Source organism: Musca domestica, unplaced genomic scaffold, assembly GCF_030504385.1.
Source record: "Musca domestica strain aabys unplaced genomic scaffold, Musca_domestica.polishedcontigs.V.1.1 1, whole genome shotgun sequence".
NCBI classification, from domain to species: domain Eukaryota; kingdom Metazoa; phylum Arthropoda; class Insecta; order Diptera; family Muscidae; genus Musca; species Musca domestica.
The window spans coordinates 41357860-41368997 of NW_026712114.1; the positions used below are offsets into that span (position 1 = coordinate 41357860).

The window sequence follows — 11138 nt, forward strand, 5'->3', positions numbered from 1 at the left end:
AAACTCACAGATTTATTCGTTTTTAAAAAGCATTATTGGTATTCACAATTTTAACCACTTATGGGGCGGCACCAGATAAAGTGGTCCTCACACCAGATCTAAATATAGAAATGTGCCAAATTTAATTCACATTTTATGGGAGTTGTGACTATTCAATATTTTATTTTTTTATTTTACAACAAAATGTTTTTCTCGTATTGCTAAAAAATTGTTCCCTCCAATTTCCTGCAGGAATTACCCGAACGCATTAGCAGCGATGAGGAACGTGAATTACTGGCTCTACTATGTCGAGTTCATGAACTGGAGGCAGACAAGGTGTCATTGCAAGCCGAACGATTGGCTAGGCAAGCCGAATTGAGAAGAAGAGATTTGCAGCTGTTACGAGCCGAAAGACAACGAAGACTTTGTGAAGGTATAGAGTCTGAATATTATTAATCCTTATAAGAATTGTTATTAAAACTTCACCCAATAGATATCATTAGTTCGCAAAGACGTCTAATTGAAGAGGGAAATGTTGAATTGCCTGATGAGTTGCGAGAACTATACGGTCTCTATCAACAGGAAATACATGCCGGCACTGTAACCGCAACGGCTGCCTATGAACGGAAATTGCCGCCCATTTACACAGCAGGGTATAGTTTTGAATGAAAAAATATCAAAACATTTTATTTACAAAAAAAATTATCATATATTACAGTTCGGATTCACCCTGTTCAAGTTCGGGCTCAGAATGGTCACCTTCATCACCCCTACCACCCATTGATGGTGGTGGTGGACAATTGGCAGCCTCATCTGTGGATAACCTATCACAAGATAATCCTGATCGTCATATGGGTCCTGCGGTGCATTCTCGTCTACCCAAACTTGCCACAACCGTGGGAACATCTAAACGTATTATGAAAATAAAGAAATAGGTTTTCGCAGTGTTGTGTGCATCCATACGCGATAATTTGTTTTGAAAATACCAAGGCTGGCCTCATTAAATGCTCAGCAGCTCAGGGAAATTCCGAGATGTCTCTATCAAAAAGAAAGCTTGTTATTAACAGTTTGTATATTTTTGTCTTGAAGTAAGCATTAATTGATAATAAACGAATTGAACTCAAAAACTCATGTCTAATTTATGCAAATTCAACTGCGAACACTACTAAATGGTATATAGAGTCTAGAAAATAGCTGGAATTCTAAAATTGTTTATGGCTCATGGGTAAACACAGAAGGGATTTTAATATTTCCGCTGAAAATTGACGTAAAGTAAAAAGTGTAACAAAGGAGCTAGAGTTGCTTCGCTTGGCCGAAAGAGATGAATTGCCGAATTTAATTAGAAAACATTCGTTGTCCAGCAGTTTATAAACAAACAATATGATCGTGTTTACTTGCCAAAGAGGTCAGCTGAAAATGTGCACCTTCGGTTGGCCACCAGAACTCAAGCACCGGCCAGCCATGGTGATGGGTGGGCCGCCATAACAGCCGATGGTCGCTCTCCGCTCGTATTAATCGACCATGACATCAGAATAAATGCCCAATATTATCGTGAAAATAGAGGGTGTATTCAAGCCTTGGGCACGTAAACATTTTGGCCGCAGACCTTGACAACTCCAACAGGACTCAGCACTCTCGCACTCAGCACGTGCCACACAAGAATGGTTACAAAATTAGGTTCATCACTTCATTTCCAGCGCACACTGACCACCAAAAACTCCGGAACCAATCCGTTCGACTATTGTGTCTGAAGTATTTTAGAAAGCAAGGTTGGCACTAAAAAATACCAAATTGTCGATCACCTCAAGCAAGAGCTTCGCCGGGAATGGGCCAAAATACCGCAGAGCAACATTCGGGCAGCGTGTGATGGTTTCATTGGCCGTTTGAAGGCCATAATTCGTGTCAAAGGTGACTAATTTGAACAAATCTAAACTTATTCTAAAATGTGATGCTATTTCCGACATTTTTTGCTTTCATTCAATAAAATTTAAAAAATATTGTACAAATTATGCCGTTTGACTTTGTTGTAGTTTTTTTATATCACCCTGAGGATCAAAACTCCCTGAGTTAATCGAGGAGAATTGAGCCAATGCTCTGCTTTCGAAAAGAACCCACTTGTTTGTGATAATGATTACCTACCTTGTCCTTATCTCTTATCCATAAAACATACACACTTGGCCATTTGTAGGGAAGGGGACTTCCTTGTATACGATTATACCATACACCTAACTGACCAAAAATCCTTACATGAGATAGATTTAATAGAATGCCCAAGACAAATGATGGTATGCAAGAAGAAAGACTTTTACCGAATATGTTCGAATTGAGGCGCTATTTAAATTTACATATGAAAAATTTTAAGACATAAGCTTTCATTGAAGAATCTTACAGGACCATATTCTTCAAATGTTTTCATGACATTTTTTAATGGTTTTTTACAATTTGCAATTTTGCGACTGCTTGTTGCAAGCACAATTTATAACGAGCTGTAAAAAAGAGACAATTAAATAATAATGGTTATGAAACATCAAAGCTTTTCGGAAATGGACGAAAAATATAAATAAAATATATAAAAACCAAATCCAAAACGAACGCGTTTGAATAGGAACAATTCGTGTAAAAGTATTTTTGTTTTAAGTCACTTTTCATCTATAGCATTATTTTCTACGGAATTTCAATGAATATAAAATAGGACTTACAAATTGTATAAAACGTCCCGTTCGCCTCTTACTTACTAAATATTGCTAGTTTAATTACCCTACAAAGCTTAGGCCCGGGGCAAACTCTTAACAGAAGTTTGATGTAACTGCTAACGGGCAATTGAACAAACACAACAAATATTTTCAGGGCGCCATCTATACTTCAATGTATACTGAACCATAAAACTTTCCAAAATAGGAATAAAGGAAAACATTTATTGTGTAGCATCATAATAGAATATAATTTTTATTAACTATTCATTCTTCACCTTATAATCATGATTTCTATATTAGATTCCGGCATATTTATTAATAGGCAAAAAATAGTGAAAATATCGTTTAACTAAATTAAAAATAATATAGAAATTAATATTATTTTAAAATTGAATTAGTTTTGTTAATGTAATTTTCCAAAATAAAAAAAATAATAATAGACACTTTTAAGCGAAAAGCAACACGTTTTGTATAAAGAAAATTGAATAGCCTACTGATTTGGAAAGTTATTTGTTATATTCAAAATAAATGTCAGTTAATTAAATAATGTAAAAGCAATAATGGCGCTAATTGACAAAAACATATACACTCAAAGAATACTCGTATTATTAAAGAAACAAATGCAATATTGGCATGATTTGTTTGGTTTGGTTTCAACAATTTAAAAAACCAACATATAAAATGTTTATGCAGCAACCAAAAGAAATGTAAATTAAATACGATCTGGGTAAACAATTGTCGTTTTGTGTAATAAGAAGCTACAGTTTCTCGTGTCACTTGCAATTATTGTGAAATTCTATTATGTTTTATATATGTATTGGTATTTTAGAGATGTTTTAAAGATGATTCGTTCGTTTTGTATGACAATATAATTTATTGTATTTAGTATATTATAATGGGCTTAATAGTGTAATTAGCTATGGGAGAGAGTAGGAATTAGGTTGTTGTCATCGTCGTCTTTGTTTTCAATTTTTTACAACATACTGTATGTGTAGGTGTATGCACTTTTATATATTCAAGAAAAAAATGAATAAACATTTTTCTAAATATTTTCGAGTATGTTTTTCTCTTTACGTAGAAAATGTATTTGTTATTGTAAAAAATTGTTTTATTTATTTTTTCCTGATTAAACACAACTAGTGTTTGTCATCATGTTTATAAATATTATTATGTACGCTAAACACGAATTTGATATTTGTTGTTTAGCATTCGACTTCAATTTGTTCAACTGTTTTCGAGGCAGACTTGATTACTTGTATGTATGTTGTTGTGTTATTATGTTAACAATACTATTACCATTAATAATAAATGTATCTAAATTATTTGTGGTTTTTTGTGTGGGCATGTTGTGGTAATTTATTATTATATGGAATTCTTGAAAGGCTGTTGATTTGTGTTACTGTTATCTTGTAAATTTCTCTTAATATTTTGTATAAAAAACTAAATTGGCCATTTATATGTGTGTACCTCTTTAAACACATGGTTCTACATAATTGCCTGGAAATAAACCGGTAACACCGTCCATAACCCCTTCCCACCAGCCGTCATCGTTCTTCTTCAGAACATATAATACTGAACTCTCCTGGAAGCTAAGTTCATCATCTTTATCGGCATAATAATCATAGATTGCAACCACTAGAAATTGAAACCAAATAGAAGTTGTGTTATACTGACGGTGACTGAAAATCAATTAAAGTTACCTTTTTCAATGTAATTCTTTGGAACCCATCCGGGTAGATTTTGATCTTCTGGCACAATGGGAGCCAGTTGGCCCTGACCCGCTGATGTACGTGGCCGACCAAAGTCTTGATGCTCCTCCTCAGGTGGTGGTGGCGGTGGCAATGGTGGCGACTGCGAACCAGGCCTAGCAAAATTCAAGCTGAAATGGTTCCTAAAACGGTTAGAATTTTTCTATTAAACTAAAACGTTGACTACACACGGGTTAGTTATGCTAATAGTTTTAGTATACTACTTGTATTGTGAAAAGTAAAAAAAGTTAAAAAATATGTATTAAAAGTTCATTGATAAATGGTGAAGTCATTTTTTTAAATTAAAATATATGCCTATGAAACCTGTAGTTTCGTGTAGCCAACCAATGACAGATTCACTAAGCAATTGCTAGCCATGCTAAAAATGGTTCGTCTGTATATAAGTCAACATTACCATTTTGATCGTTTAAAGGCATTTTGGCCTGGAATGATGACTTAATTGTCAAAATAACTACACCCCAAAGACAGGCACACCATCGACTTCCCATATGGGAAGATTTTACTTAAAAAAAAATGTTCCTGGATCATGCAACTGACAACATTCTGGAGTCACATCAACACAATTATGGATAACTTTAAAAGGTCATATTGCACATGGTAAATTTAGGTATATTAAATTTATCAGTCAGTACCACCACAAAACAATAACGATTTTTAAAGGTATGGCAAAAGTACGTAAAGACTTCAGCTTTTTTTAATAAACGTGAAATGTTACGTCCTTTGACTTGCTCCGCCGAATCAATCTGCAAACATAGGACTTCCACTAGAGTCGATATTACGTAAAGACGACAGTGGTTCCTTTAACTAGGTGACAATTTGATGTTGCACGGGCGATGAATTTGTAAGCAATAACCCCAAGGGGTTAGAGAAGGTAACGATCTCACTTTGTCAATGAATCAATTTGATAAAATTGATATAATATAACGAAATTAATTCTGTAGTAATTAATCATTATAATTTAAAAAAAAAAAATAAAAAATTCTGTTAGTTAGAAATATATTAACAAATTACCTGTTGTTGCCGTTTCTGTTTTTAATGGCAGCATTGAATGACGTAAACGAGTTAAACAATTTTTAGATTTTAACAAAACATTTAGTAAAAGATTTTCATGAATCAGACTTACCTATTATGATTGCGACCCAAGGTATGCATACCAATATGACTTTGTTCAGTTATCTCATGTTGCGAAACCGTCAGGGGAGATGGTGGTGCTGTAGAACAAAAATATTAGTTGTGGCAGCTACTTATTACAATAAAATTATTTATTGCACTTACGTGGCATACTGTTACGATCATCGTATGTTGTTGGTGGAGGTGGAGGCAACGATTGCATCATACCAGCTGATGGTAAATTAACATGGGTAGCAATTTGTTGACTGGGTGGCATGGGAAGAGCACTGTAACCGGCAGCACGTTCATTGTTGGTTACCGAACCACCGCCACCAATACCGGTACTGCTTACACCTGTTGCTGTGGTACTCGACGAGGCTGTAGACAAACGCTTGGGATGTCCTATAGGATAGTTGGGAGCATAGTGAGATGGTACTTGTGGCGGATTCACAACAGGCGGCGTACGATATTCCCGCGAACTTTTTCCCAATGTACCCGTATTGCTAACCGACGATTTACCCAATGTACCGGTATTTCCGCGTGACATTTGTGGAGGAGTTGGTGGTTTTGTGGTCGGAGGCGGGCCCACAGTGGGTTGAGCCAAAGATTGTACGGAGCCATGTGAAGAACCACGATGTTTTTGATTCCGATTTGTTTGATTGGTATTTACACTATGACCAATGTCGTCAAGTATGGAGTAGTCAATACCTTTGCGCACGTACTTAATTGGCTTTTCAGGATTTATGGGGGCTACGATTTTAAATTGACGAGTACTAACTTTATTAGCAGTAAGTACCCCAATTTCTCTGCAAATATCAAATACATGTTAATTGTTAAAAGTTTGCAGGGATTTTTTAGAGACTTGACTCAGTGGCTAGTTCTTATTTCGATTACAACCTACCTTCTGGCAACCTTTTCCTTGTGTATTTGCACCGTTTGTGCGATATGATTCATTTGCGATTCCATTTCGCTTAATTGTTGTGCTTGCAGTTCCAGCAACTGCATATAGCTATACGCCAGGGTATTTATCTGATAGGCAACACTGGCCAATGATTGGGTTGTATAGTTTTTGGTCGCCTCTAATGCAGCCTTCTTATTGTCAGCTCTGTAATATGTATCCTCGCAGTAGTCCGCCACCCGTTCCAGATTAGTGTAACTATCGCGTAGACTTTGACGTCCATCGGGAATTTCCGTGCGTATCAGTGATGCTAATTCGTCCATTATGTTCTCACCCATGACCATTACACCCTTGGCTGGATAGAGACTCACACGTTGAGGCGCTGCTACGGTGGAAAAGAGCAAAAAAAATCTACAATTATGTCAATTTCTTAATTTTTATTTATATCTCTCTGCACACACACACAACGGTGTTTATAAACAATTCCTTCCAAAATATACAAACAATATTCAATCAAATAAGTGATCAGGGCGGTGACTAAGCGTGCAGAGAAAAAACATACACACACTGTCACAATCAGAAAATATATAGGCCACACGTACAATTTTAATTCGATTTAAAAATAATTTATACCGACTTTCGCTGTTCCTTTATGACTTCTCCATTAAACACTCACTTTTTGTTTTATATTTTATATGATTTTCCTACAAATTTAAAGCAATATGTATTTATTTGTGCTAAATCTTAGGAAACCTTATTTTCCATCTTCAACAATGAACTAGAATTTATTAGAGATACATAGATCTGCATTTGACTTAATAGAGCTTCACAGATCGACATTCATTTAGTCAAAAAGAAGTTGAAATAGCGGGCGCCACCTGACGTCAATATTGTTGTATTACACATTATGCCATGTTCATAAAGGATTTCAAACAACACCCTTTTTCTCATTGAATCTATCTGGTAGAAGAATACAGTAGATGCATCAAAGCTTGGGAACTTGATATATCCAAAATTTTAAAATGACATTTCAAATATAAGTAGATTTTTATATGTTTTCTTACAGGACGTCAATCGGAGGTCTATAATAACCAGCAATTTTTACAAATTTGACTAATTTTTCATTCAAAAATTTTAATTTCAAAATTGGTTTGACAGTTCATTGTCCCAGCAGCTGTGTCGATACGACTACCTCTATTCTTCATCAAGCGTTCTTTGGCAATTGGATATCAATATTATAGGAGTTTTATTGAGATAATACTCCAGCCATGTATCTAACAAGTAGTTAAGTTATGTTGCGTTTACATCAAACATGATATTTTTCCTTAAATTGTAAAAAGACCTTTTCCGAAAAATACTAAGTAAAAAAAACAGAAGAATATTTCTAAAAAAAGGGCGTTTTCCTTTTATTTGCTAAATATTTAATGTTCTTTTAACATTATGGTTACAACATGTGGATTAATTGTGTGTATCTATCAATAATATTATGCCGCACAATTCGAAATTAATGAGAACATAACCTGACAACATCGAGAATGTACCTCAAAGAAATCATTATAGATCAATTATCATTGGATGGTTTTCTGTATTGATCCCTCTTTAACCAATAACAAGCACATGCATTTGCAACTAAATTGGGATGAAATGTAGAACGGCTCATTTTTCGACCAAATACTCTTGAAGACAATACAACTGCCTAATAACAATGAAACTGTATATGACCAATTCAAGAATTATTGGATTGCTTGTTTTCTTTAAAGCAATAAACCGAAAAGCTAATCTTGACCCCCTATGATCCGAATTATACAATTTATTACAATGTATTGAGCTTACAATGCTCATTATTTTCTTTTTAAGACAAATCTTATATACAAAATACAAAGACAACTCTATCAAAAATAATAAATTCATGTTGATAACGTTATCTTACAAACTAATCAAATTTGATTTTGTTTCATTTTGGCTTACATTTGGAACATTTTAGCGGCTTATCATTATTGTTATAATTATTTGAGAGCGAGTTAAAGTTCAGTGTGTTTGAATATTCTTTTTTCAATACTTTCTTGAATTTTTTCAACTTTACGTGTTTGTTTCTTAAGCGTTTCCTCCATGTCTTCGAAGCGATTTGATTTATCCTTATGTTTTTCGTCCTTAAATAATAAACATGTTAATATTAGACATTTTCCATATACATTCCATGTTTATAGAAAACACTTACCTTATATTTCTCTCTTAGTAAAGCATGTTCAGCATGTAAATGTCGTAGCTTTAGAAGTCTTGATTCAAAGTGATGCAACTCAGTCTTGATTGATGCCAATTCCTTTTCGCTGAAATTGCTAGTTTGTGCTACTCTCCATAAACCTTGCACCTTCGGTTCAATGAAATCTTGACTATGTGGGCCAGATGAAACAAGACGTTCCAAGCGTTCGTAATGATCTTTTATGCCTCGATGATGATCTCTTACTTCGTTAATACTACTTTCATATTTACTGCGTATCATTTCGGGTGTTTGTATTTCATTGTCATTTGGGTCATTCGAAATTGTATTGAAAATATCCAATTCGTCTTCATTAACTGCATCTAAAAGGAGGCATTAAATTTGTAAACATGATTTTCTTTAATTGCTAAGACTAAATTAATTTAATCTTATAGGGCGTGGGTAATAAACCGTAAAAAGAATATGGCTCTACTTTGTTACAATCCGAATTTTACACTACTTACTTTCATGTTTATTAACATCTACATTGCTCCCCAGATTTTCCAAGAGACTATAATAGACATCTACTTTGTCTTGATGATGCTCAAATTCCTGTTTCAAAGAGCTCAACTCCTCTGCTGTGAAACCCGAAACTTCAGCCTTTTCCCACAATTTATTCAATTTCTTATCTTTGAACAGGGATTTGTTGATATGGCGTTCTTCTGGATCGTGGAATTTTTTATAAGGTTTAGTTTTCTCCTTATCTTCTGTCTCATCGAAATGTTCCAACAAATCATATGTACTCATAATTCCTATTAATTTCCGACGCAACTCGTCAGCTTTAATGCCATCTTTATCTTTATGCTGTGAGTTTAATTGCTTCCAGGCAATTTCCTCTTTGTCTTGAATTTTTAGTTCCATGTAGAGAGATTTCAATTTGGGTTCGGTCAATCTCTATACAAAAATAATATATCAAACTAAACTTTGAAGTGTGTTGTGATCATATTCAAACTTACATTTTGTGCCTTAGACCACACTAAGTTCAACTTAGCCATACGAAATGGTCTCTGCAACGTTCTAAAGTCTGGATCATAACTTTCTGCTTTCACTTGATCAAAATGAGGCTCGTTTGCTTCCCGAGAATATTTCTTAGCTTTTTTGTCGGCAAATGATGTAGAGCAGAAAATCAGTAAAATACTTAAGGTTAACCACAAATAAATTCGTTTTTGGAACATTTTTAGAATTAACTCGGGATATTTAACCCCTATTGTATTATTCGCTTGCTATAATTATTAAAGTGATGTCCGCTAAATCTGAGGTGCACTTGTGTTTAGACAACGAAGCGGATCGACTCTTTCGACGGCGGTGATGCGATGAGCTTTCTGTGTACGCCGCAACTGCAGTTTGTTCACTGAGCGAACGAAGGAACAAGTGCCGAATATCGTTTATACCATGGTAAAAGAATACAGGTAGTCGCATCGACACAGCTGCTGGGTCAATGAACTGTCAAACCGATATTGGAATTGAAAATCTAGAATAAAAAGTTATTGAAATTTGTAAAAATTGTTGTAAAATACATTTCATTACAACCTACGATTTGTGTCGTATGAGAAAACATATACAAGTCTACTTATTTTTGACAAAACACTGTAAAAAATTTGACGTATCAATGTTCCAAAGCATTGATGTATCTAACTATATTCTTCTACCATGGTTTATTCCCATGATGCAATAAAAAGGTAATTCTAAGTTCACATTGCACTTTCAATCACGAACTAAACGTGCCGTTCATACGGCACGATTCGTAATTTATAGTAACATAATTCATTCCTTTTTTTTCAAATTTATTGTTTGTTGTTTTTTAAAGGAATGTACTTTCGTACATGAAATTAGCAATAATAATAATAATAATAATAATAATAACAATAGTAATAAGAATAATAATAATAATAATAATAATAATAATAATAGAAATTATTGTTTTTCCTCTAAAGATTTTTTTATCTTTCATTTAAAAATTTTCATTCATGTTTTGAACTTTTTGTATAAATGTTGACATTGACATATATTATTTTTAAATAAATTGTCAAAAAAATATTGCCTTTTTGTTTGCAGTTTTCTGTTGAAATTCCAACTCGTGGACAAAAAGCGTACCTCGGATGAGAGAGAAGACAAAATTTACTTTCGATTGAAAGCAAGTACGCCATTAAACACTTTAATTTCATTTATAAATGTTTCTATTTTGAAATGTCAACATTTATTTTTTTTTTTTTTTCAATAAATGCTCTCACTTGTTCATCGTATTTCTGAGAGTGATTTGAATGGAACAAAGAACAATTTGTGGGGAATCAAGTAGATATTTCATAGTTAATGGTCAAAAACTAATAGAGACCGAACACGTGTCATGTGAAATAAGCATAAGATAAAGCTACCAGCTAATTACAATTTTTTTCTGAGTGTGACCGATTCCTGTCAATTTTGGCTTTTGCTAA

General features: G+C 34.0%; 3 protein-coding genes across 12 annotated transcripts in view; 1 reads left to right on the forward strand and 2 right to left on the reverse strand.

The window, feature by feature from the left end:
- The window catches only part of LOC101901453 (kinesin-like protein KIF19), a 34923-nt gene extending 33817 nt beyond the window's left edge, over positions 1-1106 (forward strand). For all 4 annotated transcript variants that reach the window (XM_005177972.4, XM_059122958.1, XM_059122953.1 and 1 more), the window contains exons 7-9: positions 232-412; positions 473-632; positions 698-1106. In XM_005177972.4, coding sequence (XP_005178029.2) covers positions 232-412; positions 473-632; positions 698-914 — 558 coding nt within the window. In that variant the 3' untranslated portion in view covers positions 915-1106. The remainder of the gene's footprint in view (positions 1-231; positions 413-472; positions 633-697) is intronic.
- A 2416-nt stretch (positions 1107-3522) lies between these two features.
- On the reverse strand, positions 3523-7283 carry LOC101898987 (abl interactor 2). 7 transcript variants are annotated; one of them, XM_011291943.3, is made up of 7 exons: positions 7126-7283; positions 6453-6834; positions 5717-6357; positions 5565-5652; positions 5453-5467; positions 4373-4563; positions 3523-4307 (listed from the first exon to the last, which is right to left on the reverse strand). In XM_011291943.3, the coding sequence occupies exons 2-7, from the start codon at positions 6791-6793 to the stop codon at positions 4144-4146; spliced, it is 1440 nt and encodes a 479-aa protein (XP_011290245.1). In that variant the 5' UTR covers positions 6794-6834; positions 7126-7283; the 3' UTR covers positions 3523-4143. The 7 variants fall into 7 exon arrangements, with proteins under 7 accessions (XP_011290245.1, XP_011290247.1, XP_058978969.1 ...); XM_011291945.3 differs by having other exon boundaries at positions 6453-6831; positions 7126-7259; XM_059122986.1 differs by having other exon boundaries at positions 6453-6860; positions 7126-7256.
- A 547-nt stretch (positions 7284-7830) lies between these two features.
- LOC101899400 (alpha-2-macroglobulin receptor-associated protein) lies at positions 7831-10035 on the reverse strand. Its single transcript, XM_005177959.4, has 4 exons — positions 9663-10035; positions 9171-9600; positions 8668-9029; positions 7831-8599 (listed from the first exon to the last, which is right to left on the reverse strand). The coding sequence occupies exons 1-4, from the start codon at positions 9879-9881 to the stop codon at positions 8471-8473; spliced, it is 1140 nt and encodes a 379-aa protein (XP_005178016.1). The 5' UTR covers positions 9882-10035; the 3' UTR covers positions 7831-8470.
- Positions 10036-11138: the final 1103 nt, after the last annotated feature.